The sequence below is a fragment of the Sus scrofa genome, chromosome 11, assembly GCF_054392235.1.
Source record: "Sus scrofa isolate SSC_HxYL_T2T_F1_AM1 chromosome 11, Sscrofa_HxYL_maternal_Yorkshire_Landrace_v2.0, whole genome shotgun sequence".
NCBI classification, from domain to species: Eukaryota; Metazoa; Chordata; class Mammalia; order Artiodactyla; family Suidae; genus Sus; species Sus scrofa.
In genome coordinates, this window is record NC_139393.1 from 16,415,692 (window position 1) to 16,443,219 (window position 27,528).

At 42.3% G+C, this 27,528-nt stretch overlaps 2 protein-coding genes across 25 annotated transcripts in view; both read left to right on the forward strand.

Moving 5' to 3' along the window:
• CKAP2 (cytoskeleton associated protein 2) overlaps positions 1–27,528 on the forward strand; it is a 327,617-nt gene that overhangs the window by 21,353 nt on the left and 278,736 nt on the right. The gene's annotated exons all lie outside the window — the stretch shown is intronic.
• On the forward strand, positions 1,013–26,728 carry NEK3 (NIMA related kinase 3). 24 transcript variants are annotated; one of them, XM_021065279.2, is made up of 16 exons: positions 1,013–1,326; positions 3,631–3,799; positions 5,573–5,666; positions 5,755–5,852; positions 8,016–8,099; positions 8,680–8,747; positions 8,844–8,930; positions 11,557–11,611; positions 14,848–15,048; positions 16,045–16,117; positions 18,852–18,901; positions 21,460–21,562; positions 22,069–22,215; positions 22,466–22,621; positions 25,340–25,466; positions 26,149–26,728. In XM_021065279.2, the coding sequence occupies exons 1-16, from the start codon at positions 1,256–1,258 to the stop codon at positions 26,228–26,230; spliced, it is 1,665 nt and encodes a 554-aa protein (XP_020920938.2). In that variant the 5' UTR covers positions 1,013–1,255; the 3' UTR covers positions 26,231–26,728. The 24 variants fall into 24 exon arrangements, with proteins under 24 accessions (XP_020920938.2, XP_020920939.2, XP_013835931.3 ...); XM_021065280.2 differs by having other exon boundaries at positions 22,466–22,603; XM_013980477.3 differs by having other exon boundaries at positions 22,469–22,621.

Genomic DNA, 27,528 nt, shown 5'->3' on the forward strand with positions numbered 1-27,528 from the left:
AGGTTCCCAGGCTAGGGGTTGAATTGGAGCTGTAGCCGCTGGCCTACACCAGAGCCACAGCAACGCCAGATCCCAGCCGCATCTGGGACCTACTCCACAGCTCATGGCAATACCGGATCCTTAACCCACTGAGCGAGGCCAAGGATTGAGCCCGCAACCTCATGGTTCCTAGTCGGATTCGTTTCGGCTGGCCACGAGGGGAACTCCCCCTAAACATCTTAAAGTACCTACACTTCTTGCTTCTTCTGACCATCCCACCTCAACTACTGCCGTCTAGTTGCTTCCTCATCACATCACTGAGACCACTTTCTTCAAGATAACTCATGACCTTCTAAATCCAGTGGGCTCTCTTCTGACTTCTAACTTGGTCAGCTCTTTTTTGAGACTGTTTACCACCGCAGCATCTCTGACATTATGGCAGTGTAGTGGCCAAGGGTCAGACTCTGGAGCCAAACTCCCTAATTCTAAGTCTACCACTAATTAGCTGTGGGACCTGAGGCACATAACTTGACCTCTCTGTTCTCAGAGACAGCAACTGTGCCTTCCTTTAGGGTTGTTTTGAAGATTACATGAGTTAATAACTAAGACCTTAGTCCTATTCTATGCACTTTAATGTTAACTTCCCTTAAAGCAGTGCCCAGCCCCTCGTTATCTGCATATGTCATCTGTAATCACAGCTGTGGCCGTCTCTCTCTCTCGGGCACCACTATTCGGCCCTCCACACTCGCCCGGGTTCACACGGCTGGCAAACTGAGGGCACTGCCTGTGTAGAAGCTTATCTACACGGGCTGTTGGCTTAAACTGGAGTCAGAACTCACGTTCCGGGGTGAAGGTCCTCCCTCAGTATCGCTGGCATCGTTTCTGAGCGACGAGGAACAGCAATTTGAAAACGCGCCCTTCGCAGGCCCGGCTACTCCGAGAAGAGCGCCTCCCGCCCGACCCGGGAAGCTCGCTTCGCCTGAAACCCGAGAGACGACCGGCCGGCCCGCCCCCCGGAAACGCGCCAGCCTCGGGGGCCGAAGAGCCGACTCGGGTCGCGGGGGCAGCGGGTGAGCGGCCGTGCCTGGCGGGTAGCCTTCGCGGGAGCGAGCGCGGCGCGCGGCCGGGGCGCGGGCGCGGGCGCGCGAGGCCGGGAGCGGGGGCGCCCACGCGCGGTGGAGACGAGCTTCCCTCGCGAGCCAGCGCTCTGGGACCCGGGCCTGCGGGGCGCGGGGCAGCTCAGGCGGGGCTGCGAGGCGGAGCGACTCCTCCCAGAATGAAAATCGAGTCTTGCCCGTGGTGCGGTTACCGGACGCACCTTCTAAGCTGTATCCTACCATTGCATTTGTAAATCACTTTATTAGTTTTTGATCCATATAGCCTGTGAAAGGGCGCTTTTGTCGCCTTCAGAGTGTATGCAGGTCTTTTGATGAGCTCGTAGATGTAAGAGAGTAACAGGGGCAGCCGTGCGCAGAAACGACCAAATGTAGTCTTCAGCCAAGATAAGTCAGTGCTTACTCTTTTTTTTTTTTTTTTTTTTTTTTTTTTTGGCCTCACCGGAGCAGGTGGAAGTTCCTTGGCTAGGGATTCAACCTGCGCCCAGTGGCGCTGCTGGCTCCGTAGCCCTCTGAGTCACAAGGGGAATCCAGTGGTTGCTCTTGCTGATCAGTTACTGTACATTCATAGAATAAAGACCCAAAGGAAAAAAGAATAAAAATATGGGAAAACTAGGTCCCCTTATCAAATCGTGTAATACCAGGGGTCAGTTAGATTAGCGGCAAAGACCTTTTTGCTCTCGGGTCATATACTGAAAGACAACTTTCCTTGAAAAGAATTGTTTTTGAAGTCTTTGCCTCTGTTTTGGTTATATGGAGAAATTATATCTAGAGTTTCCTGGTGATTCTAGATAAACGTGAACAAAGTTTTGCAGGTTGCTAGACTGTAGGTTTTGGTTTGTGACTTTTGCTTTATCCACCAAGCTCCCTAGACTTCATGATTCTTTTTGGTGTGATTTTTATAAAAATAAAACACTATGGGAGTTCCCTTCATGGCCAATGGGTTAAGAATCCAACTGCAATGGCTGTGGTCGCTGTGGAGTTGCGGGTTGGATCCCAGCAGGGTGGGTTAAGGATCTGGTATTGCTGCACGTGTGGCCTTGGTCTCAACTATGGCTGCAATTAAATCCCTGGCCTGGGAACTTCCATATGCCGCTAAGTGAGCCATTAAAAAAACCAAACAAACCCAAAGAAAACAAACAAAAACCAAAAAAACCCCACAATACTACAAGGAAATGTTGTGAAGATCAAGTAAATTCATTGGTGTTTTTTCTGTAATGAGGGGGAAAAAAAGCATCCACTTTCTAAGGTTTAATAGTAATAATAGCTGCCATCCTTTTTAGAGCCTCCTGTGTACCAGGCAAAGTGTTAGGAATTCGTTCTCTCTAATGTGGTAAGAGATCTAGTGAGCTGCTTCATCCAGGAAGTGAAAAAGGGAGACTGAAGTTCAAAGACTCACTGAACATCTCTTCTGAGTCCCAGGCACCTTTAACCCAGCATGTCCCCAGAGGAGCCCATGTATCCCTTCCCCAGCCTTTCCCGGCCCACCCCATTCCCACCGCCAGAAAAATCAAACAAAAGCCAGGCCATCATGCCTCCCCTTTTCTCAGTGAATGGTATCAACATTTGCCCACATAACACCAGACGCCAGAGTCTACCTTGTCCTCGCCTCCAGACTTGCCCCTCCCATAAGTCTGTCACCAAAAGTCTTGCGGATTCTTTCTACATCTTTCCTTCTTGTTTTCTTCACCCCCATTCTACCACCCCATTCCATTGCGTCATCATTTTCTACCTTTTCTAAGGTAGGAGTCCTGCTCCAGCCCCCTTCCCTCTGCCCTTGCTCTGCAGCCATCATGAATAATTTTTCTAGTAGGTAAGTCTGCTCTCTTGGTTGAAACTCTTCCAAGACAGCCCCTTCATTATCCCGAGGTTAAAATCCAGCAAGCTGAACTTGGCTTACCATGCATGACCTTCAGACAAGGGCCTGTCTGCCTTCCCAGGTCTGTTCAGCCCACTTTCTCTTTTATTTCTTTTTTCTTTTTCTTTTTGTTACTCAAATGAATTTATCACATCGGTAGTTATATAATGATCATAACAATCTGATTTCTCAGGATTTCCATCCCACAGGCCAAGCACATCCCCCCACCCCCCTGTTCAGTCCACTTTCAATTCCTTGACTTGAACAGGCTCTCTTTTGCTCTTAAATATGCCATTCCCGCTGCCATTCACACGTCCCTCCTCTTTGCCCAGAGAGCTTCCATTCCTCCTTCAGGTTCCAGTTTAAAGATCATCTTCCTAACCGTCCCCCCCATTCTTCTGCGGGCCCCACCCACCCACCTGCACCCCAAGTCCTTGAGACTCGTCCCCATTCCCCGCCTCTGTGGAGGTCGGCGTTGCCTCTGCCTTGGACTGTGCGTGATGGCCTGGGTCCTGAGAGATTTGCTCCGGATTGTAAAACCTGGCACGGTCCTTAGTGTCCACCTGTTGGGTGAATAAAGGAATACATTGCCCTGTCGTGGTGATTAGAGCTACTCTGATTTAAATCTGCCCTTTGAAAATAAATTTAATTCTCAGATGTTTCTGTTTTTGAATCTAGTTCTAGAGCCCGTGGTGACCGCAGAGGGGAGCCGGCCGCGCGGGCGCCCAGCATGGACGGCTACAGGGTCCTCCGAGAGATCGGTCAGGGCTCTTTCGGCAGAGCCCTCTTGGTTCAGCAGGAAGACAGCAATCGGATGTTTGCCATGAAAGAAATACGACTTCCCAAGGTCACTGCTAACGCAGTTAGCTCATGTTGAACGTGTACTTGTTATTTACATAGAAAAATAAGTTCTTGAGATCAAAATGGAATTGCTTCTTTGTGCAAAACATTTAGTTCGTTTAGGCATTAGCTTTACGAGGTCTTGATTATATCTTATGTGGTTCTTAGGATATTGTAATTAACAAAAACAATCAAGGGTTGGGTGGTGATTGCTGTTTATTTTACCTCAATGGGAATAATTTGTAGTAATTTCCAATTTTGCATACCCAAGGGTGTGGGGAAGCTGCCAAAAAGCAACCCAGGTGCCATATTAATGAAAAAAGGAACATTTTTACATATTACTGTAAAAATACAATGAAGAGCTGAGACCTAAAACACTAACCTTTGGTATCAAGGAACCTATTCTGTGGATTCATTTATGGGTTTTATTAGTTTATAGGTGCTGATTTATGCATAGAGTTGACCCTTGATCAACACAGGTTTGAATTGCCATGGGTCCACTTTTACTCAGATTTTTTTCAATAGTAGATACAACAGTGCTGTCCCATCAGAGAGTGGGTGAAACTGAATGCAGCGCTTCGGATACAGAGGCCCAGTTGTACTGGGAATTTCAACTTCTTAAAGTCAGTGCCCCTAACCTTATTCAGGGGTCATCTGTATTTGTCACTGTGTAACATAGTTGTCATATGAAAAAATCCATGCCATGGAGGCTGCTTAATAATGTTTTGATCAATATTTTAAAAATACATTTCAGGAGTTCCCACTGTGGCTCAGTGGGTTCGGAACCTGACTAGTATCCATGAGGATACGGGATCAATCTCTGGCCTTGGTCAGTGGGTTAAAGATCCAGCATGGCTGCAAGTTGCGGCGTGGGTTGCCCACGTGGCTAGGATCTGGCGTTGTTGTGGCTGTGGTGTCGGCCAGCAGCTGCAGCTCTGATTCAATCCCTGGCCTGGGAATCTCCACGTCTCAAGTGCGGCCCTAAAGAAAAAAAATACATTTCAATAAAATTCTCAGAGTAAGAATCGTTATTTCTCACTGCATTCTTGACCTTGTTTAGTGGTTCTCAGGCTTGAGTGGGCCTCAGAATCACCTGGAGGGCTTGTTAAAACAGATTACTGAGCTTTCCCCCAGCTTCTGTTTGAGGAGGTCTTGGTGGGCCTGTGAAATTGCATTTTTAACAAGTTCCCAGTTGGTGCCAATGCTGCTGGTCTGAGACCCCTTGTGCTGGGACATGATCAATAGTAGTTTCTTAATCGTAAGATAGGTCATTCAGGGTTTTACCCTCATAGAGTAAGTTAGGGGATAAACAGCTTTAACAGCTTTGGAAATGTGTGGTCTTTGTCCATCCTTGCTGCTGTAATACCCCAGCGTGTGTGCGTGTGTGTGTGTGTGTGTGTGTGTGTGTGTGTATTTATCTGGACCAGTGGACTGATAAAGTGGTACAAACAGTAAAAACATGAAATCTCTAGTTTTTCTTTAAGGACCTACTATGGTTGGTGGCATATTGGCTCTCCAAGTCAGGTTGTGCTTAGGCTGATGTTTACACTCTATGCTTGTAAATACAGTGTTCACTTACGCATGCAGAATACACAGAGCCAGAGTTGAAATATTTTTCAGTGTGTCTTCTCGTGGAGTTTGGCAGACTTAGGCTGAGTCAAAGTGCAGTGCTACAAAACTGCACCTAGCATGAAATATCCTACAAACTGTTATGATATCGTAGACCCATCTATTTTAAAATGAAGCATTATATTTACACTTTCTTAAAATCTTTTTCTAGTCTCATTCCGATACACAGAAATCTAGGAAGGAGGCTGTTCTGTTGGCCAAAATGAAACACCCCAATATTGTTGCCTTTAAAGAGTCATTTGAAGGTAAATATGAATTTCCCCCAGTACATACAGATCTGAATTTGATTCACGGTCACTGCAGCTTTCTTATGGAGCCTTGCATTTGTCTTAGCTGAAGGGCATCTGTATATTGTGATGGAATATTGCGATGGAGGGGACCTCATGCAGAAGATAAAACATCAGAAGGGAAAGTTGTTTCCTGAAGATATGGTGAGAGACCAACTTGCATAAATTTTCCTCAAAGTCTAAAAGGGACTTTTCTCATGAAATTTGTAAGTTAAAATAAAAGGATTACTGTCTGTGATTACCTGTCATACTGATTAGAAATAACTCACTTCTGTATCCTTGCTCCTGCTTAGTGTGTTGTCAGGATGTGACTGCCTGGGATGTTTTTAGGAAGTAAAATAGATATAAGTTAATAAAATATCAAAGAATAACACTTCTGGCGTTCTGCTGTGGTGCAGCCAGCTAAGGATCCGGCTTGTCTCTGTGGTGTTGCTGGTTCAATCCCCGGTCCGGAGCAGTGGGTTAAGGGTCCGGCATTGCTTCAGCTGTGGCATGGGTCGCAGGTGCAACTTGCATTTGATCCCTGGCCCAGGAACTTCCATGTGCCATGGGTGCTGCAAAAAAAGGGAAAAATAAAATAAAAGAGAGAGAGAAAAAGAATAACACTTCCATGTTAAGAATTTCAAAATTATATTCCTCATCATATTTTGTATTAGATACTTAAAATTTTTGCTGTTGTATTAACATTTTAGAAGGCAGTTGGTCTTCTTTTGTATTTCCAGATCATCTGAAGAATGAAGCCTGTATTTCTGTCGTTTGGGGAGTACCTTCTCTTAGTCTTTTTCCTTCTGCAGTTTAGCGTATTCCCTTAAAATGCTTACTGCCTTTTTTAATGGAAATTTGCGTATTAAATATTGGAATATTCAAATATGCAGCTTTATTCGGGCTTAGTTGGTGCAGGGTATAATGTGTTATGAAAGTATATTGGTATAAATATTGTTCATTTAGAAGTTATGTTGTTGAGGGAGTTCCCGTTGTGGCTCAGTGGTTAACGAATTCGACTAGGAACCATGAGGTTGCGGGTTCAATCCCTGGCCTGGATCAGTGGGTTAAGGATCCGGCATTGCCCTGAGCTGTGGTGTAGGTCGTAGATCCCGCATTGCCGTGGCTCTGGTGTAGGCCGGCAGCTACAGCTCCAATTAGACCCCTATCCTGGAAACCTCCGTAAGCCATGGGAGCGGCCCTAGAAAAGGCAACAAGACAAAAAAAAAAAAAAAAAAAAAGAAGTTACGTTGTTGAGATATGGGTTCTCTATTAGGAGGGCAGCCTTGGCTTCAAATGGGTGGATCTTTGCAGCAAAATAGAAAAAAAAAATATATAATTTGACATTTAATTGTGGACACCTGGAAATTCAGAGAACTATTGACTGGGGATTTATAAGCAGAAAATGCTGATCTCAGAGGATTGTTGATAATATAATGAAATCTTTTAATGTTAACATGAATATTCTGAAAAAGTAAAAGAAAATCCGCTATAAAAACTTATAGCATATTCTTTTCTAAGTGGTGAACTACCTTTTCATGTATTTATTTAAGAAGTACTTCAGTGGGAGTTCCCTGGTGGCTTAGTGGGTTAAGGGCCTGGCATTATCACTGCTGTGGCTCAGGTGTGATCCCTGGCTAGGAACTTCCACATGTCTTGGGTGTGGCAAAAAAAAAGAAAAAAAAGAAAAAAAAGAAAAGGAAAGAAAAAGAAAAAAAGAAATACTTCAATGGCATTCCCTGGTGGCTTAGCAGTTAAGGATTTGGTGTTGTCACTGCTGTGGCTCAGGTTCAGTCCCAGGCTGGGAACTTCTGCATGTCATGGGTGCAGTAAGGAAGGGAGGGAGTGCGGAAGAAAGAAAGACTTCTTTTGGTTGAATACAAGAAAAACATAGTGAGAGATTTATTTAAATAAATTGTTACCTGGATCATACATAAGGTGATGAAACATGGGATTCATAGCTCTTCTGAATTTCTCCAGGCAACACTGACACTTAGTTAAATTATGTGATTTTTAGGAGTTTTGCACCTATTTTTTTTTTCAGCCACACCTGCAAGCATATGGAAATTCTGAACCGCAGCTGTGACATACACCACAGCCGGATCCTTAACCCACTATGCTGGCTCGGGGTCGAACCTGCACCTCTGCAGGGATCTGAGCTGCTGCAGTGAGATCCTTAACTCACTGCGCCACAGTGGGAACGCCAGGAGTTCTATACTTATATTATGTAAAACCCAGGTCAACGAAGATGATTTTTTTGGAATTTTGGGTTACCATGAACCAATTATTGTGTTCTTACAGATTTGCATGCTTCTTTTCTTACAGATACTTAATTGGTTTACACAGATGTGCCTTGGAGTAAATCACATTCACAAGCAACGTGTGTTACACCGAGATATCAAGTCCAAGGTAAGTGGAGTACATTTGGGGCCTAAAAAAAAAGAAAGAAAGAAAAGAAAATCAAACACTGTTGCACTGTCTTCTTCTGTGCTATCCTCTTTCCTTTGGGGGTGTTTTTATTTAGTTCAAAAGTATTTGTCAGTGTAATATTTATCCTTGCCAAATAAGTTACTACCCGAGAACATGCCATTGAATCTCTTGGTGTATGTTAATATGTCCCAGTTCGTAGCGAGCACTTACTAAGACCACGTGATCTCAGACGGCGAATGGTTGAGACTGGGGCCTGCCGTCCACAGTTACCCTGGTGCAGGTTCTCTGGTGGCATCAGGTCTGCTGACACAATCGGAAGCTGCCCGTTAGATTTCTAAGCAGTCATCCTGGATTCCCAAGCAGAGGAGTGTGTGGCTGTCAAGAGGGTGTCTTGTCTCTTTGGTCCTCCTTTTGGGGACTCGGCTGTCAGCATTTCTACCCCTAATCGCCATCATCAGCAGGCTTTGAAAGACAGCTTCTCTCTCTGAGCGCTCTGCCTTATGTTTGGATGGAAGATGTAATCTGAGCGCTGCTGCTGCTGCTTCTTTTTTTAATACAGAATATCTTCCTCACCCAAAATGGAAAAGTGAAACTGGGCGATTTTGGATCTGCCCGTCTTCTCTCCAAGTATGTATGTCTGTTCTATAGCAGTGACAGTAATCAACACATCTATTATTCAGAAATGCTCTGTAATTATTTTGTGCCTTTTTATGTGCCTTTTAGTCCCATGGCGTTTGCTTGCACATATGTGGGAACACCTTATTATGTGCCCCCAGAAATTTGGGAAAACTTGCCGTATAACAATAAAAGGTAAGTGATGTATTTCGTTGGGGCAAGGATGACTGTTGGGTGACAGGCATCGTAGTCTACAGAGGAAGTTTTTAAAAATTTATGTATATATATGTATATATCTGAAAGCAGTGTAGAATTTAAATTCACAGGCCTCCATATGCCGTGGGTGTGGCCCTAAAAAGATAATAAAATAAACGTAGCAAGGAATGTAGAATACTATTTCAAAAGTCTTGGATAGGAGTTCCCGTTGTGGCTCGGCAGAAACGAACCTGACTAGCATCCATGGGGACGCAGGTTTGATCTCTGGCCTTGCTCAGTGGGTTAAGGATCCAGCCTTGCCATGAGCTGTGCTGTAGGTTGCAGATTCAGCTCAGATCTGACGTTGCTGTGTCTATGGCGTAGGCTGGCGGCTACAGCTCTGATTCACCCCCTAGCCTGGGAACCTCCATATGCCGCCCCCTCCCCCCAAAAAAGAGTCTAGACTGTTTTCAACTGTCTCAATCAGAGCTGCGAGGAGCTAAATATAAAGGCTGAAAGTCTAGTCATTTCTAGGGACAGTATGCATTACATCACTGCTTCTCAAAGCTTGCTGCTCCTGCTATTAAAAATCCCAAAGGGAGAGTTAAAAAAAAAGGAGTTCCTGTCGTGGCTCAGCAGTGGTAACAAACCCGACTAAGATCCATGAGGACGCGGGCTCCATCCTTGGCCTCGCCTAGCGGGTTAAGGATCCAGCATTGCAGTGAGCTGTGGTATAGGTTGCAGATGTGGTGTGGCTGTGGCTGTGGTGTAGGCCAGCAGCTACAGCTCCGATTCGACCCTAGCCTGGAACTTCCCTATGCCACGGGTGCGGCTCTAAGAAAAAAAAAAAATTCTCAAGTACAAGTTGCAGCCATACCCGTTAAATCTGAATGTCTGGGGGTGGGAAGCAGGCATCAGTATTTTCCAGGATCACCAACTGATTCCCACGTGCTGCAAAATTTGGGAACCCCTGGATTATGTCATTCGGTTTTACATTTACAGGACTAGATAATAAGCATTTGAATGATAGATTCATTGATTACAAGAAGTAGTATGAAGTCCTTATGATTGAAAACATTTTGTTCTAAATGTAAGTGATATGTGCCCATGATGGGGTGAGTGGACAGTGGGAGGAAATGTCATGATATAGAAGAAGGGAAATGGCCATCACCCACGTCTATACAACGACCAATATTTTTGCTTTTTCTCATCTATTCTCTTTTTCCCCTAAATGTGGTTTATGTACTGTATATACGATTTAGCATCCTGCTCTTTCCTTTTCTTTTTCTTTCTTTTTTTTTTTTTTTTTGGTCTTTTTGTCTTTTTAGGGCCACACCCACGGCATACGGAGGTTCCCAGGCTAGGGGTTGAGTCGGAGCTACAGCTGCTGACCTACACCACAGCCACAGCAAAGCCAGATCTGAGCCTTGTCTGTGACCTATACCACAGCTCATGGCAATGCCAGATCCCCAATCCACTGAGCAAGGCCAGGGATAGAACCCACATCCTCATGGATGCTAGACAGATTCGTTTCCTCTGTGCCACAAAGGGAACTCCATCTGTCATATTCTTGGCATGAATTCCTACCAATAGAAACACCTGAAGTCTCTTGTCATCTTCTGCCAAGCTTCTTTCTGAAAAGGGCATGACAATCAGTAGTAAATAGGCTCCTTTAAGAGTCAAACTGACCAAGTTGGAGACAAAACAGCTATCCAGGGACTTCCTGGGGCAACTGAGGAAATTTGAGTTTGGGCAAAATATTAGGTAATTGTATTGAATTAAGGTTACATTTCTTGGATGTGATTGTGGTATTGTATCCCTCTCAGGAGATGCGTGCTGATGCGTTTAGGGGGGAAGTGTTTGAGGTCTGCAGCCTTTTATTCAAGAGGCTCAGTCTAGATGGAAGAGGGAACAGCAGGCAAACGTGGCAAATGTTGATGCCCAGGGAGCCTAGGAAGGGGCATGTTGGCATTTTCAACTTTTCTATAGGTTTCAAACTTTAAAAAATTAAAAGTTGGGGGAAGCAGTTGATAAAAACCATAGTTAAAAATGAAGAGAATATCATTTAGGAAGAAGTCTGGAGGGTGCCAGGTAGGTGGTGAGAATGCTGGAGCAAAGAGCAGGTGTAGTTTAAAGAAGGGTGAGCATATGGGACAAAGTGTAGAACTCTCGGTGGAGTTTTGACAAGCTCTTTCATAGAAGAATAAGAACACTGTCCCTCAGAGCCAGCCAGTGGGGCACAGAGCCCTGTCCATCGGAAGGTGTGACCAAGGGCCTGAGCTGTGCCCAGATGGTCTGGGTGGAAGCTGCACTGAGAAGGTATCCATCCATGATGATCTGAGTCCACGGATGTTCCCTCTTGCACCCAGTACCAAGTGAGACCTGAACCATCTGGATTCGGAGGGGCAGGGCTGGGGAGCAGGGAGTTTTATTGTGAATATTACTGTTAGTATCTAGGTGTTAGACCAGAAGTGCCATGTATTTTATTTCAATAGCTGGGAAATACTTGTGATATCTGTTCTTATTAAAGGTGGAGTCATTTTTCATTTTCTGTATTAGAAAATGCGTATTTTTTCATATGATAACTCATAACCCCCTCATCATCACAGTTTCTTTATGCTTCCAGTGACATCTGGTCCTTGGGATGCATTCTCTATGAACTCTGTACCCTTAAACATCCAGTAAGTATGGTGTGCAGAATGGGAAAAGCAGCCTCTGGTTGGGTCGGGCTAAGTGCCAAGTAATGTGTCAAATTCCACGTGGTGGTTTGGTTCCAATTCATTGGATGAATTCATTATAAAATTTTCTTTCTTTTTTTTTTTTTTTTGTCTTTTTGCTATTTCTTGGGCCGCTCCCACAGCATATGGAGATTCCCAGGCTAGAGGTCTAATTGGAGCTATAGCTGCCAACCTACGCCAGAGCCACAGCAACACGGGATCCGAGCCGCGTCTGCAACCTACACCACAGCTCACGGCAACGCCGGATCGTTAACCCACTGAGCAAGGGCAGGGACCGAACCTGCAACCTCATGGTTCCTAGTCGGATTCGTTAACCACTGCGCCACGACGGGAACTCCCATTATAAGATTTTCATATGTATCCATTGCTATCATCTCTGCCTTGAACCACTTTTGTAGCATAAACTAATAGAATATTACTATGATTTAGTATTTATATTTCTATATTTTACCTCGCCTTCCTTCCTCCCTCCCTCCCTTTCTTCCTTTTTTGGTGGCTGTTCTTAATATTTTTATTTTGGTAAAATATACATAACATAAAATTTACCATTTAACCATTTGTAAATGTACAATTCAGTAGCATTAGTTATTTCACAGTATCATGCAACATCACTTCTATCTATTCACAAAACTTTTCCAATAGCCAGGAAAAAGAAACTCTATACCCATCAATAACTTCTCATTCCCTCTCCCTCTAGCCCCTGGTAACCTTTAATCTACTTTCTATCTCTATGAATAGAAATTTGCACATTCTAGATATTTCATATAAATGAAATTATACCTTTTTTTCCCCCTTTTGTGTCTGGTTTATTTCACACACCACAGTGTGTTCAAGGTCCATCCATGTTGTAGCATGTGTCTGAATTTCATTCCTTTTTATGACTTAATATCCCGTTCTGTGTTTATTCTACATTTTGTTTATCCATTCATCAGTTGATGGACATTTGGGTTTTTTTCACCTTTTGGTTGTCGTGAATAATGCTGCTGTGAACATGGGTATACAAGTACTTGTTAGAATCCCTGTTTTCAATTTTTTGGATATATACCTAGGAGTGGAAATGGATCACATGTTAATTGCACATTTAGCTGTTTGAGGAACTGCTAACCTGTTTACCAGAATGTTTATACATAACTTGTTGCAGTTAGATCTCACTTATTCCAGTTTCTTCTCTAACAGAAATATCATGAAAAAATAGATGTTGCTCTTTTATATTATGTATTATTTAAAGATTTTAAAAAAATAATTTAACAAAAAAAGAGGTTAAACCACTTGCCCTGCTTGTTCAGCAGTTGTTTAGTACACAAAACTAACAATGTGTGGTAATCCCTATCAAGTGTTGGCTCTGCATAGAAATAAATTGTTTCCTTTGGGCACAGATTTGAACTTGGCTCTAGCAAGCCTTTTTACAGATGTGCTTGAGAACACGTAGAGCTCATGAGAGTGGGAGATTAAGAAAAATCCTTCGCAACCACTAGATGAAAGCAGTCCAGATGGAAGGCATGCTCCGTTAATGAGGTTGGCTTTCTTGAATTTAAGCGGCTTGTCAGGCCAGCTGCGTAATTAGAACAATGTGGAAACCTGGGAAGAAGGCTGATGCCTAGGTCCATATCAGACTCATTGAATTAAAGTCTTGGAGGGTGTCCTGGACATGAGCGTGTGTTGTTGTTGTTTTTACATTTTATTTTCAGGCCTTATTTTTTTTCTTCCAGCTTTAATAAGACATGATTGACATACAGCACTATGTAAATTTAAGGTATACAGCATAATGGCTTAAATAACGTACATCATGAAATGGTTAGCACAATAAGTTTAGTGTATTAGTTTATAGGTTTTATTAGAATCTCATCGTCATACAAAATCAAAGAAAAAGAAAAAAATATTTTTCCTTGTGATGGGAACCTTACAGTTTACTCTTCTAACACCTTTCGTATGTAATGGACAGCAGTGTTAATTATATTAATCATGTCGTCGAGTTCCCACTATGGTGCGGGGTCTTAAGAATCCACGTTCAATGGCTTGGATCTCTGCAGAGGTGCAGGTTAAATCCCCACATTGGTGCAGTGGGTTAAAGGATCTGGCATAGGTTAGTGGGTTAAAGGATCTGGCAGAAGTCACAGCTGCTGCTGAGATTCAATCCCTGGCTTAGGAACTTCCATATGCCAGTGGGTGTGGGGGGAAAAAAAAAAAGGCAAAAGCAGTTCTCAAACCTTTAGGAAGCAGAAACTGGTGTAATGGTTAAAAAGCCTGAGGCAAAGCAATTTCAGTCTTATTTTTCCTTAGTGGAATTTTTTCTTTGTTGTATTTTTTCCTTTATTATATGTTGATTTTTTCCTTTTTCATATCTTCACTTGTATATATTATATTAATAGGGTAACGCACCTCCAAGGCAGAATGCCATCATGTTCTTACTAAGCATTACCAAGACTGACACCTCATGTTAATTCTAGTATGTTTATCATATGATGAAAACTTTTACAATGTTATTCTGATGTCATTTTATATCCCACTCTATTACTTGTCAGTTGTAATAACTTCTTTGATGACATGAAAAGTAAAAAGGATTTTGCAATAGAAGTTTAAAAACAGGAGACATCCCCAGTGAATGTTGTCAGGGAGCCAGCCTGGGAGTTTCTGGGGAAGAAGCAAAGAAACATTGCACTTGCTATAACCCACTGTGCCACAAGGGAAATCCTCTCGTTTGCCTTTTTAAAAAGCCACAGGTGGTGAGTTCCCTGGTGGCCTAGCAGTTAAGGACTCAATGTTGTCACTGTAGCAGTTCAGTCACTACTATGACATGGGTTTGACCCCTGGTCTGGGAGCTTCCACATGCCTTGGATGAAGCCAAAAAAAAAAAAAAAAAAAAAAAGATGAAAGACTTATGTATGTGTTACTTTCATTTTAAAAATATATTAAATATGCCTATCTGCAAAAAGAGTGATTGGAGGAATAAAGTACTCATCAGGCACTGATAGTAAGCCTTCCTCTAGATGGGGACAGCTTTTGCTGTTTATGTTCACCTTTCTCCTGAGCAACCATCAGATTTTGGGATAGTCCCTTAACAACGCCTCTAAGAAGAAACATTTCTAAAATTAATGCGTATGAATTCAGTTCAGCTGGTATGTTCGTATCTCCATTCTCTTTCCTTGTATCTGCTTTTATGGTTCAATTTTGCTTTCTAGTTCCAGGCAAATAGTTGGAAAAGTCTTATCCTTAAAGTATGTCAGGGGTCCATGAGCCCACTGCCAGCCCATTATTCCTATGAGCTTCAGCATCTCATCAAGCAGATGTTTAAAAAGAATCCTTCACATCGTCCTTCTGCGACTACGCTTCTCTCCAGGGGCTCTTTAGCTCGGCTCATCCAGAAATGCTTACCCCCAGAGGTATGGTATGTGAACAGTTTCCAGGTGGTTGTTGTCTTTTAAACACAGTTATGTGTTATACATGCTTGTAAATATCCAAATGATAGAGATGTATAAAAAAATTAAAAGTTGATTAACAGGCAGACTATATAGAATAGATAACTAATGAGGACCTCCTGGAATGCACAGGGAGCGATACTCAATATTTTGTAATAATCTGTAAGGGAAAATAATCTGAAAAAGAATATATGTGTATACATAATTGAATCACTTTACTGTACACCTGAAACTAACACAACTTTGTAAACCAACTATACTTCAATTTAAAAAATAAAGGCCACAAAAAGAGTTCCCACTGTGGCATACCAGGGTAAGAATCTGATGTTGCTGCAGCTACGGCTTGGATTCAGTCCCTGGCCCAGGAACTTCCATATGCCATGAGTGCAAACAGAAATAAATAAATAAATAAATATTTTTAAAAATAAAGGAAAAAAGGTTAAAACTTTCCTCCTCTTCTCCATTCGACAATGCTAGTCCCCGAATGTGATCACGAATATAGTTTATTATTGTTGTTGTTGTTATTATTATCCTTCCAGATTTTTTTTCTGGATATATATAAATGTCTATTTGTCTCTCTGTCTAAATTGCATGGATTCTTTCTTTTCTTCTTCTTCTTTTTTTTTTTTTTTTCAGGTGTGCACCTGCAGCATGTGGAAGTTCACAGGCTAGGGGTCAAATTGGAGCTGTAGCTGCCAGTCTGCACAACTCACGGCAACACCAGATCCTTAACCCACTGAGCAAGGCCAGGGATTAAACCCACATCCTCATGGATACTAGTCAGGTTTGTAATCCACTGAACCACAATAGGAACTCTCTGCATGGATTTTTTCAAATGAAATTTTTACTTTTCACCTTTATTATTGTGGGGAAGAACATTCATTAATATAAATGATCTTATGGCAGTACCTATAGATGAGTGTATTTCACATTTTTAAATTCTTTGCCTTAAATTTTCAGATCATCACAGAATATGGTGAACAGATATTAGAAGAAACCAAAAAATCTAAGCAAAGTACACCAAGAAAAAAGGGTAAGAAAGCTTTTTGTTTGATTGTTTTTTGTGAGCTGCACCATGGCATATGGAGGTTCCCAGGCTAGGGGTCTAATTAGAGCTATAGCCGCCGGCCTAAGCCACAGCCACAGCAACACCAGATCCAAGCTGTATCGCGGCAACTCCGGATCCTTAACCCACTGAGTGAGGCCAGGGATTGAACCTGCAACCTCATGGTTCCTAGTCAGATTCGTTTCTGCTGAGCCACAATAGGAACTCCAAGGAAAGCTTATCTTTTTAAATATAACGAAAAGAAAAAATATAATTTTCAAGTTATTGGCGATGATTTCCAGATATACTCCTCAAATCAAAATTTTCTTTTTGTTCCTTTAGACATAATGCTGTACTGAACCTTATACATTTAGTTTCCCAGGGTTCAAAAAAGCCTAATTTGGCGATTTTAGTGACGTAAAGATTGTTCTCTTTCATTAATAGAGCCGTATTTACTCTAGTATGTTATAGGCCAGGTAAAAGCCTTCTAACCATGAAAATACATTGCGCATCTTTTAGGAAACTCTATCCCCAAGTTTCCAAAGGACCATCTTATAAACAAAATTTTTCAAAATAGAGTCTTTTCAAAAGTTGAGATTGTCCACATAACAGATGCACAAAATTTCCATACATCTGTAGTCAATCCTGAGCACATTTCAAAGTAATTTATTGTCTCCTCGGAAGTTGTCATCTCTTAATTTTTTCTAAGCTTTTTTGGTTCCTTTTCATTTGCCATCAGTGACTCAGATCTTCTCTCTGAAGACATCCAACAAAGATAACAGTTGTGACCAGAAGTTCCAGGGCCAGGGATCGAATCTGAGCTACAGCAACTGTGATGAACTCCACAGCTGCAGCAAGGCCAGGTCCTTAACCTGCTGCACCACAGTGAGAACTCCAAATTAAAAAAAAATTTTTTTTTTTTGGTTTTTTTAGGGCCACACCCACAGCATATGGAGGTTCCCAAGCTAGGGGTTGAATGGGAACTGTAGCTGCAGGCCTCTGCCATAGCCATGCCAGATCTGAGCCGTGTCTGTGACCAACACCACAGCTCATGGCAATGCCAGATCCTTAACCCACTGAGTCAGGTCAGGATCTAACCTGTGTCCTTATGAATCCTGGTCAGATTCATTTCCACGGAGCCACGACAGGAACTCTGTCAAAAAAATTTTTTTGAAGTATTGTTGATTTACAATGTTGTGTTCCTTTCAAAAGAAATGTTTCTAAACTATGCTGTTTTCTTAGTTGAATTTTTTTGGGGTTTTTTTTGGCCACGCTCACGGCATGGGGAAATTCCCAGGCCAGGGATCGAACCCGAGCCATAGCTGTAACCAGAGACACAGCAACAATAAACTGGACCCTTAACCCACTGAGCCACCAGGGAGCTCCTCTTAGAGTTTAATTTTAAATATTCCTTTTGTAAAAATGTAAACCTTTTTTAGAGCTGTAAACCCTTCAGTCTTACAATTCAGCATTTTCTCCTTTTCTTAAAACGTAGTCAGTTACCTTTGCTTCAGCAGTTTGTTTTAGTGTTAATTTAGTGTTTAGTGTCAAGTGCTGTTTCATAGCTTTTGTTCACATCCGGGAATAGGGGGAAATTAGTTTTCAAATGCAGGGCAACAACAACAATATAAACAGTTTAAGAAAAGTTTCAAGGTAATGTAGTTTCAAGACAGGGAAGTGTAGTTTTACATTTTCTTAAAAAAAAAAAAAAAAAAAAAAAGAGCCATAAACCACTGGGGAGGGGCCACCATACTGGGATCAGTGTCTGGTGGCATCTCCACCTAGTCTGAAGACAGTGAGACCAGAGCCGTGAAAGCTGTGTGAGTGCAGGGACGGTGTCTTAATTCACTTACTGTTGTGTCCTAGGTGCCTGTCATCATAAATGCTCAACAGCAATTGTAAGATGCTGAGTGAGTGGGGAACACGGACTGTAGGCTCTTAGCAGCAGAAAATCAAGCAGGAACTGTCCTCATCCAAAGGACCAGTTTCTGGAGTTCTTGGAGTTCTCGCTGACTCCTGCGTGTCCCTCATCTGAGAACAGGCAGCTGATTTCTTGGGAGGGACGCCTGCTCCACCTGCTGTAATTGCTGTCAGGAAAAGCACAGGCTGGGTGGCTAGCTTGTGCTAAAGGTGATAATGTCTGCATATACACAGCATCTTACCTCCTGCTGCCTAAATGGGTTGGACAGAGATGTTTTTGCTTTCAGATGTTAATGTTCAGAATAAAACAGCAGGAGTTCCCAGCATGGCTCAACGGAAATGAATCTGACTAGCATCCATGAGGACACAGGTTCGATCCCTGGCCTCATTCATTGGGTTAAGGATCCAAGATTGCCATGAGCTGTGGTATAAGTTACAAATGTGGCTCGGATCTGAGCTGTGGTATAAGTTACAGATGTGGCTGTGGGTGCAGTGCAGGCCGGCAGCTGAAGCTCCAATTCAACCCCTAGGCTGAGAACTTCCATATGCCTCAGGTGTGGCCCTACAAAGACACACACACACACACACACACACACACACACGAATAAAACAGCAGAACAGCCTCTTTTAACAGCTGAGGTGTTTTATTAGCCGATTAAAGCTTGATATCAGTCTCTGGGCTAATGCTTTGGTTCTTTGACTGTAAAAACTTCATTTGTCTTTGTCTCTCTGGCTTTATTAAAAAAAAATCACATTAGAAGCCTGTCTGTGCTTTCTTTCTATCTTCTCTTTTCTCTTTAAGCAGATCCCAGCAGAATTAGGATAGCCTTGGAAAATGAAGCCAGCACAGCGGTAAGTGCTTTAAAGTTAAATTTATAAAACCATCTACTGGGTACCTGGCATCACTGGGTGCTGTGAGATGTTTGAAGACTATTGCCTGGTCCCTACCGGTCGCTGTGACCCTGCAGTACCAGCCAAGCCGCAGATCAACATTTATTTTATTTTTTTCATTTCTAATCATTGCTGACAAGTGGTTTCAATGTGACAGAACTTGGCCCTGCTTACAGTCATGGAAGTTTTAGCCTGGCTTTTGGTTGACTTTGTTTTTTTGTGGTAAAACACATATACCATAAAATTTATCATGTCAGCAAATTTTTTTTTTCTTTTTTTTTGTCTTTTTACTATTTCTTTGGGCCGCTCCCGCGGCATATGGAGGTTCCCAGGCTAGGGGTCGAATCGGAGCTGTAGCTGCCGGCCTATGCCAGAGACACAGCAACGCGGGATCCGAGCCTCGTCTGCAACCTGCACCACAGCTCACGGCAACGCCGGATTGTTAACCCACTGAGCAAGGGCAGGGACCGAACCCGCAACCTCATGGTTCCTAGTCGGATTCGTTAACCACTGCACCACGACGGGAACTCCCATGTCAGCAATTTTTAAGCATAGAACTTAATGGCATTACTTAACATGGTACTTTTTCATCACCCCAAACGGAAACTCATTAAACCAAAGCTACCCGTTCTTCCCCACCCGCACTCCTGCCCCAGCCCCTGGGAACCTCGATTCTGCTGTTTCTATGAATTTGCCTACTCTAGGTATTTCAAATAAGTGGGGGAATCATACAGTATTTGTCCTTTTGTGTCTGGCTTCTTTTTGCTTAGCATAATATTTTCAAGGTTCACCCATGTTGTAGCCTGTATCAGAATTACCTTCCTTTTTATGGTGAAATAACATGTAGATAACTATTTTGATTGTGACATTTTTCTCTTAAAAAACTTTTAGTGCTTCTCCATATCCCACAAATCAAGTGGACATATTTCCTCTTGGAATTCAAGGTCCTGTTTGGCTCTAGGCAGCTGTGCAGTTTTATATGACAGCTGCAATTAAGTCATAAATAGTAACCGCCAATCGACTTCCTGGTGTTGCCGCACCCACGCCAGGAACTCGTGTCCTGTTGATAACTTTTTTCTTTCTTCACCATTTTAACCAAACTTTTAACTCCTTAAAGGCAAAGATGTGCTGATAACAAATTATTCAGTTTATGGAATGTACTGATAATTAAACTTGTAAATTTTTGAATGACTCTTGGATTGTAAATAAATAACACCATTCCCCATTACTGCTACAAATGTAATATATTCTACTCCTCTCCTTTTTTCTTTGCAAAGTAATATCTGTTTATTTCTAGCTTTATTGAGGCATAGTTTATATGCAATAAAATGTACTCACTTTTAGCATGCAGTTTGACGAATTTTGGTCATTTTATACAGTCCTATGTGTATTACCACAATCAAGACAGAAATCTCATCCCCCCAGTCGAAAAGGCGTTTCATGCACTTAACCTACCAAACATTAAAACTTAGCCTAGCCTAACTTACATGTGCACAGAATACTTACGTTAGCCTGCAGTCAGGCAGAATTTTCCAACACAAAACCAGTTTATAATAAAGTGTTGAGTATTTGGTGCAATGTGTTGAAAACCGTACTGAAAGTGGAAAAGAGAATGGTCGTCTGGATACGGAATGGTTGTTAAGTGTAGGGTGTTTACCCTGGAGATCAGTGGCTCACTGGTTGCTGTGCTCAGAGCCACTGCCCAGCGTCATGAGAGTGCCAGTCTCACTGGCCCGGAAAGATCCACATTCAAAATTTGAAATGCAATTTCTGCTAAATATGTATCACTTTCCCACCATCGTAAGGTTGAAAATCGTATGAACCATTGTAAGTTGGGGCCTGTCTGTGCAGCAACTTTATAAAATATCTCATTTTGATATTTCCAGCATGAAAAGCCCAATTCAGCAAACCATACTGAAAGTTTCACTACCCGTTTCCTCTAGAAAGACCTCTCAAATATCTGTTATTTCTAGATATCTTTTCCATATTTGCAATGATTGATATTGATGGGAGTATTTATGTGGATGACCATTAATATGCATATGTGTTTATGTGCATTATGGGTTTTTGTTGGTTTTTCTTGTCTTTTTAGGGCTGGCTGCACTCGTGGCATATGGAGGTTCCTGGGCTAGGGGTTGAGTCAGAGCTATAGCCACTGGCCTACACCACAGCTACAGCAATGTGCCATCCGAGCCATGTCTGTAACCTACACCACAGCTCACAGCAATGCCAGGTCCTTAACCCACTGAGCGAGGCCAGGAATCGAACCTGCGTCCTCATGGATACCAGTCAGACTCGTTTCCGCTGAGCCACAACAGGAACTCCTATATTATGGTTTTAATTTACATGTCTATGATTATGTGACTGTTAGTATACATGTATATTTGGGGTTCATGATTATTAATGTTTAATTCATTAATCTTTATTTAAAATGAAAATAGCTGTCTCTGCATATTTGCTTCCCTTTTTTGTGGCAATTCAAGCATTATTTAATCTTTATTTTTTACTCTCTTTTAAAGCAAAGGGAAGAACTAGGGGGAAAGGGTAGCCACAGTGACACAGAAAGCATTAATACAAACCTGGCTGATAGTGCCTTGAGGAGAGTAAACAGAGAAGAGAAAGGTAAGTTATTCAGATTCTAATCATTATCTTAGTGGGGAGCTGGGGAGTATAGAAGGGTTACCAGTTTCCACCCAACCTTTGCTTATCCAGGAATTTATTTAATGTTACAAGAATATTTTATTTACCTGTTTAAAAAGAGAAAATCGTGTTTATTAATAAAAGCCTTCAGAAAAATAAATGAGTATTTGCTGTGCTCTCCGCCATAAAAAAACATAGTATATATACAGTGTGTACCTAAGTCTTCTCTGGCTTTCATTCTTATACATTCTGTCATATGTGAGTATGCACATAGTAATTTTAAAAATTCAGTTTAATGATCAGCTTTATCTTTTCATTTGGATTTTTTTCTTCATTTCCTTTACTACTTCGACCTGAAAGATTATCATTAGGTCAGCGTTTGAAAGAGAAAGACAGTACTTCTGTGTTGTTGTTAGAGAAATATATGTGTGGATGTAGATGAATAAATAAAAGAACATGCTCAGCCAGCCTTCCTTGCCCTTTAAAAGCAGACACTAAAGCAGCCCATCCGAGGAAAGCCAGTTCACCAGCTCCTGTCCGGGGACACTGGGAGAAAAATGTATCTGGTTCCGCTCTCAGAGCTTTGGAAAATGCATCCATTCTCACCTCCAGTTTAACAGCAGAGGATGATAGAGGTTAGTAGTCAGATTGAATACTGTTATTTTATTATAGAACATTCTCTAATAGTTATTTAATGAACTAGAGCTGTTTTTTTTTTTTTAATGTCACTCTGAAGGATATTTAGTGCTACACACTGCTCATACAAGCGAGTAAAACAGTTTTGAGTAGAGGGTAAAATATCATTGGCTCTGCCTGAAATACGATCTGGAAGCTATATGCTGAAAAGCTTTTTTACTTGGCATTCATTTTCTGTCTTTTCCCAAGCAGGTGGTTCTGTAATAAAGTACAGTGAAAATAATGCCCGTAAGCAGTGGCTCAAAGAGACGCCCGAAACCTTGATGAACATCCTGAAGAACGCTGATCTCAGCCTGGCATTTCAGACATACACAATTTACAGACCCGGTGATTCACGTCTGTTATGTAACTCTGGAAACTCTTTGGCTTTTTTTTTTTTTTTAATTGTGCTAAAGTATATGTAACATTAGATTTACCCTTTTGGGAGTTCCCGTAGTGGTGCAGTGGAAACAAACCCCACTAGTATTGATGAGGAATGCAGGTTCAATCCCTGGCCTCTCTCAGTGGGTGAAGCATCCGGCGTTGCCATGAGCTGTGAAGTAAGTTGCAGAGTCCGCTCGGATCTGGCATTGCTGTGGCTGTGGTGTAGGCTGCAGAGTCAGCTCGTGTCTGGCGTTGCTGTGCCTGTGGTGTAGACGGGTAGCTATAGCTCTAATTTGACTGCTAGCCTGGGAACTTCCACATGCTGTGGGTGCCGCCCTAAAAAGCAAAAAAAAAAAAAAAAAAAAGAATTACCGTTTTAACCATTAAAAAAATTTTTTTTATTGTTATTTCCCCAATACTTTTTTTTTCTACTGTACAGCATGGTGACCCAGTTACACATGTATACATTCTTTTTTCTCCCATTATCATGCTCCATCATGAGTGACTAGACATAGTTCTCAGAGCTACACAGCAGGATCTCATTGCTAATCCATTTTTAAGTGTGCAATTCAGGAGCACTAAGTACATTCACACTGTGGTGCAGCCATCACCACCGTCCATCTCTGGAACTTTCCATCTTCCCAAAGCAGGAACCATGTATCCATTAGATAATAGCTCTCAATCCCCGCCCCCCCAGAAATTCTTTGATCTTACAAAGTTATAAAATCATTCATAGCATTGTATTTTTAGGTTTTCTTAAATCTCCTCTAGCCAATCTGATGCTATAATTAATTTTCCATAGAGCTTCATTCCTTCTGTCCGCTCATTTGTTTGCTCATTTTAACATCATGCAACCACTTTGAAGAGTGGCCTGTTTTTACTGTGCAAATACCCCCCTGCTTTAGTGACCCTGCAGTTCAGACTTCATCCTAGTGCACTTCGAGGAACTTCAGGATTTCTTTGGCTCTGTGCTGAATTCTATTATATTGAATTCAAGAAAGAACAATTCGGATTTGATTTGTTTTATTGTTTCTATAGACATTTTCAATAAAATCAGACAATATAAACTTTTATGATACTATCCTTAGACATCTAGGCCAAAGGACTATATTAAGGTGTGTATATATGGGTGCATGTGTGTGCAATCTTGATAATTCAGTTACTAAAGCCGCCTGGCTTGGTTTAGGATCTAAGATAAGTTACGCCAGGGAGAGCATGTGATGGAGTGGCAAGTGTCGACTGTATTTATCCTAACAGATTTAGCCATATGTGTTTACTGATCAAGATTTATTGAGTGCCTAACATATGCTAGGTTGAGTTTTTGTTTGTTTTTTTTGTTTTTGTTTTTGTCTTTTTGTCTTTTTGCCATTTCTTGGGCCGCTCCCGCGGCATATGGAGGTTCCCAGGCTAGGGGTCGAATTGGAGCTGTAGCTGCTGGCCTACACCAGAGACACAGCAACGCAGGATCCGAGCCGCATCTGTGACCTACACCACAGCTCATGGCAACGCCGGATCGTTAACCCACTGAGCAAGGGCAGGGATCGAACCTGCAACCTCATGGTTCCTAGTCGGATTCGTTAACCACTGAGCCACGATGGGTACTCAGATTTTTTTATGAAAGAATAAAACATGACTCCTTCCCTGAAAGTTTATCAGTTGAGAGCCCAGCACACAAGCAGATAATCTGAGAGCTGTTTATCATGTGTTCTGATCGAGTTGTGTGCCGACTGTAAGTCTCCAGGCGAGGTGGCTGCAAAAGAGGAAGACCTGAGGGAAGGTTGGTGATCATGACCTTGGTTCCAGCAGTTATCCGTCCTGGTTTTTGTTTCCAGTCCAGCGATGAAGTTTTTGTCACTTCAGGAAAGTCACTATTTAAAAAAATGTCTCATAGCTCTATTGTGAAAGGATCTTTATAAAGATTTAACCCAGGAGTTCCCACCATCAGTGGTTAACCATCCCAACTAGTATCGATGAGGACTCGGGTTCGATCCCTGGCTTTGCTCAGTGGGTTAAGGATCTGACGTGGCTGAGAGCTGTGGTGTAGGTGACAGAACGACTTGGATCCTGCGTGGCTGTGGCTGTGGCTGGCAGCTACAGCTCTGATTCATCTCCTAGCCTGGGAACCTCCATATGCCTCAGGTGGGGCCTTAAAAAAAAAAATACACTAAAAAAAAAAAAAAAAAAGATTTAACTCACATTTTAATGTTAGGTTCTCATTTGGTAAGCAAAAATCTGAAAGCAATTACCATCTGGAAAAATTTTTAAAGGTATGCATGTGGAATTAATTCCCTAATTCGGGGGGCCACGCTCATGGCATGCAGAAGCTCCCAGGCCAGGGATCAAACCTGCACCATAGCAGAGATGACCCTGGATTCTTAACCCACTGTACCACAAGGGAACTCCCAAAGACAACTTTCAATGCTTTAGTATAGATTCTTATATTTGAAGGTTTCAATTGTAGTTTTCTAAATTTTTTTCTTTTGAAGAAAGTGCTATTTAAAAAACGAATACACATACTGATTGACATTTCCTGGGTCTGTTTCATGCCAGAAATCAGGCTGGGGGGAGCACTGTAGAAAAATATGGAGCATGGGATTGCCTTCAATTTGCCCACAAGCATTGGAGGAATTTGGTCCAGCATGCATGAAATAAGTAAATACTGCTCAACGTGGCATAATTTCTGTCAATATTCCTCTGAAGGTGGAGAGGGGTTCTTTAAAGGCCCCCTGTCTGAGGAGACAGAAGCATCAGACGATGTTGATGGAGGTCACGATTCTGTCATCTTGGATCCAGAGAGACTTGAACCTGGGCTGGATGAGGAGGACACGTATGTGTGATATACCCATAGCCGCCGTGCGCGCACATGTCATTTAAATTGTACCTTATTTGTTTCTGGTTTAGGAGAAGCTGGTTATATTACTTTATATCATACACGAATATTTATACCTTGATCTTTTGTCTGGCATGGGTGATATGTTATTATAGAATTCTTGGCTGAGCTGTGTGTTTGTAATTGTTCAGCCTGAAATTTTTTTTTTTTTTCTTTTTAGGGCTGCACATGCAGCATATGAAAGTTTAGGCTAAAGTTTGAATCGGAGTTATAGTTGCTGGTCTACACTATAGCCACAGCCACAGCAACGCCAGATCCAAGCCACATCCATGACCTGTTCTGCAGCTTGTGGCAATGCCGGGTCCTTAACTCACTGAGTGAGGCCAAGGATCAAACTGCATCCTCATGGATACTAGTCGGGTTCTTAACCCACTGAGCTGCAATGGAAACTCTTTTTTTTTTTTTTAATACATTGGATTTTATATTGAAAAAGTTACAGAGACAATGAAAGGAAGTGATCTTTTGGAAGGCTAACCAATTTTTTCTCTATACAGTTGCCTTAGGGAGGTCATTTTTCAAAAATATAAGTATTGTTGTGGTGGTGCTCTGCTGTGAACCCACTGACAAATATTTACGGTGCTCCTTCAATGGAAGCTTAATATCTAAATTGTTTTTGCAGGGACTTTGAGGAAGACGACAGTCCGGACTGGGTATCGGCGCTGAAACAGCGAGCTGGCTGGCAAGGAGCGTGTGATGGATAACGCCCAGTGGAGTGTTCCTTAGTCACAGTGAGGGCATGTTTAACATGAGGAATTGATAGTTGGATAATAATTAGCTCATGGGATGTATATTTTCCTTTGGAAACAGGATGAAGAGGGAAACTGAATATTTAAAATTGTTTTGGTTAGTATGATAAGGTATAAAAAAAAAATCTAGAACTCCTATGAGTGTTTGAATTCAAAAGAGAAGGCATGAGCGGAATGGATCTGGGGTTTGGCCTTTGCAGTCAGAAATAGAAATTGAATGTGACCACTTACTGCTTGTCTGATGGTGGGAACTTATTTAACCTCTTTGAGCCTGAAATTCCTCAACTACAAAACGAGGCTAAGAATGCCTGCCTCATAGGGTTGCTGGCCTTGGTCCATTACAGCCGCCCGTAATGTTGTTATTTGCGTTGTTATGCTTTGTGCTTATTACTTTGTAGCTCTTTTTACAGCTACTAAAGTTTTGAGCATCTAAATATATTAATTATAACGTAATAATGTGTGTGGTTTTTCAATAAGACCCATTTCTGGGTGACGATCCATGATGTTCAGCAGCTGCCAGCTGTCCTTAAATACAAAGGGATGTACAAAAGAGCCCGATTGGAGGCTCAGCCATGGGAAGAGTGGCACGAGCTACAGATCTTACCAGCAATTGGCGGTCCTGTAGACAAAAACGGAGAGGGACCAAAGGTGGGGAGTTCCTTCAGGAAGTAGCCGACACTGGTGTGGAACTAATGGGGGGGGCAGGATCCCAACATGGATGGGTCACTGTGCCACACAAGTGCTGGGGCCTGTCCTTTAATGCCACGCTGCTTTAGTGATGGGAGAATGTTTTACTAAAGAAACAGGCTCTTCCCAGGGGATCCCCCAGGAGCATGGGTGGGAGCAGCATAAGCCTGGCCTGGTATAGGGAACAGTGCTCTAGGAAGCAAGAGGGGGAAATAGTTGTAAAACCACAGTAGGATCATGAATAAGCATCTGCTGAAATGTGGAGTACATACTTTTTTTTGCTTTTTAGGGCCACACCTGTGGCATATGGAAGACGTTCCCAGGCTAGGGGCTGAATCGGGAGCTGCACCTGCCGGCCTCCGCCACAGCCACAGCAAAGCCAGATCCGAGCTACGCCTGTAACTTACACTGCAGCTCTCGGCAATGCCGGATCCTTAACCCCTTAGCAAGGCCAGGGATCAAAACCACATCCTCATGGATACCAGTTGGGTTTGTAACCCGCTGAGCCACATTGAGAATTCCCCTTACCTCTTTTAAAGAGTTAAACAGGTTTTTTTTTTTTTAAA

Excerpts from the sequence above, each read along its gene's own strand:
- NEK3 (XM_021065279.2), top strand. The coding sequence starts at position 1,256 with ATGAAAATCGAGTCTTGCCCGTGGTGCGGTTACCGGACGCACCTTCTA. Across the intron at positions 18,902-21,459 it reads AAAATGAAGCCAGCACAGCG|CAAAGGGAAGAACTAGGGGG; the intron begins GTAAGTGCTTTA and ends TCTCTTTTAAAG. Across the intron at positions 22,622-25,339 it reads CGGTGATTCACGTCTGTTAT|GTGGAGAGGGGTTCTTTAAA; the intron begins GTAACTCTGGAA and ends ATTCCTCTGAAG.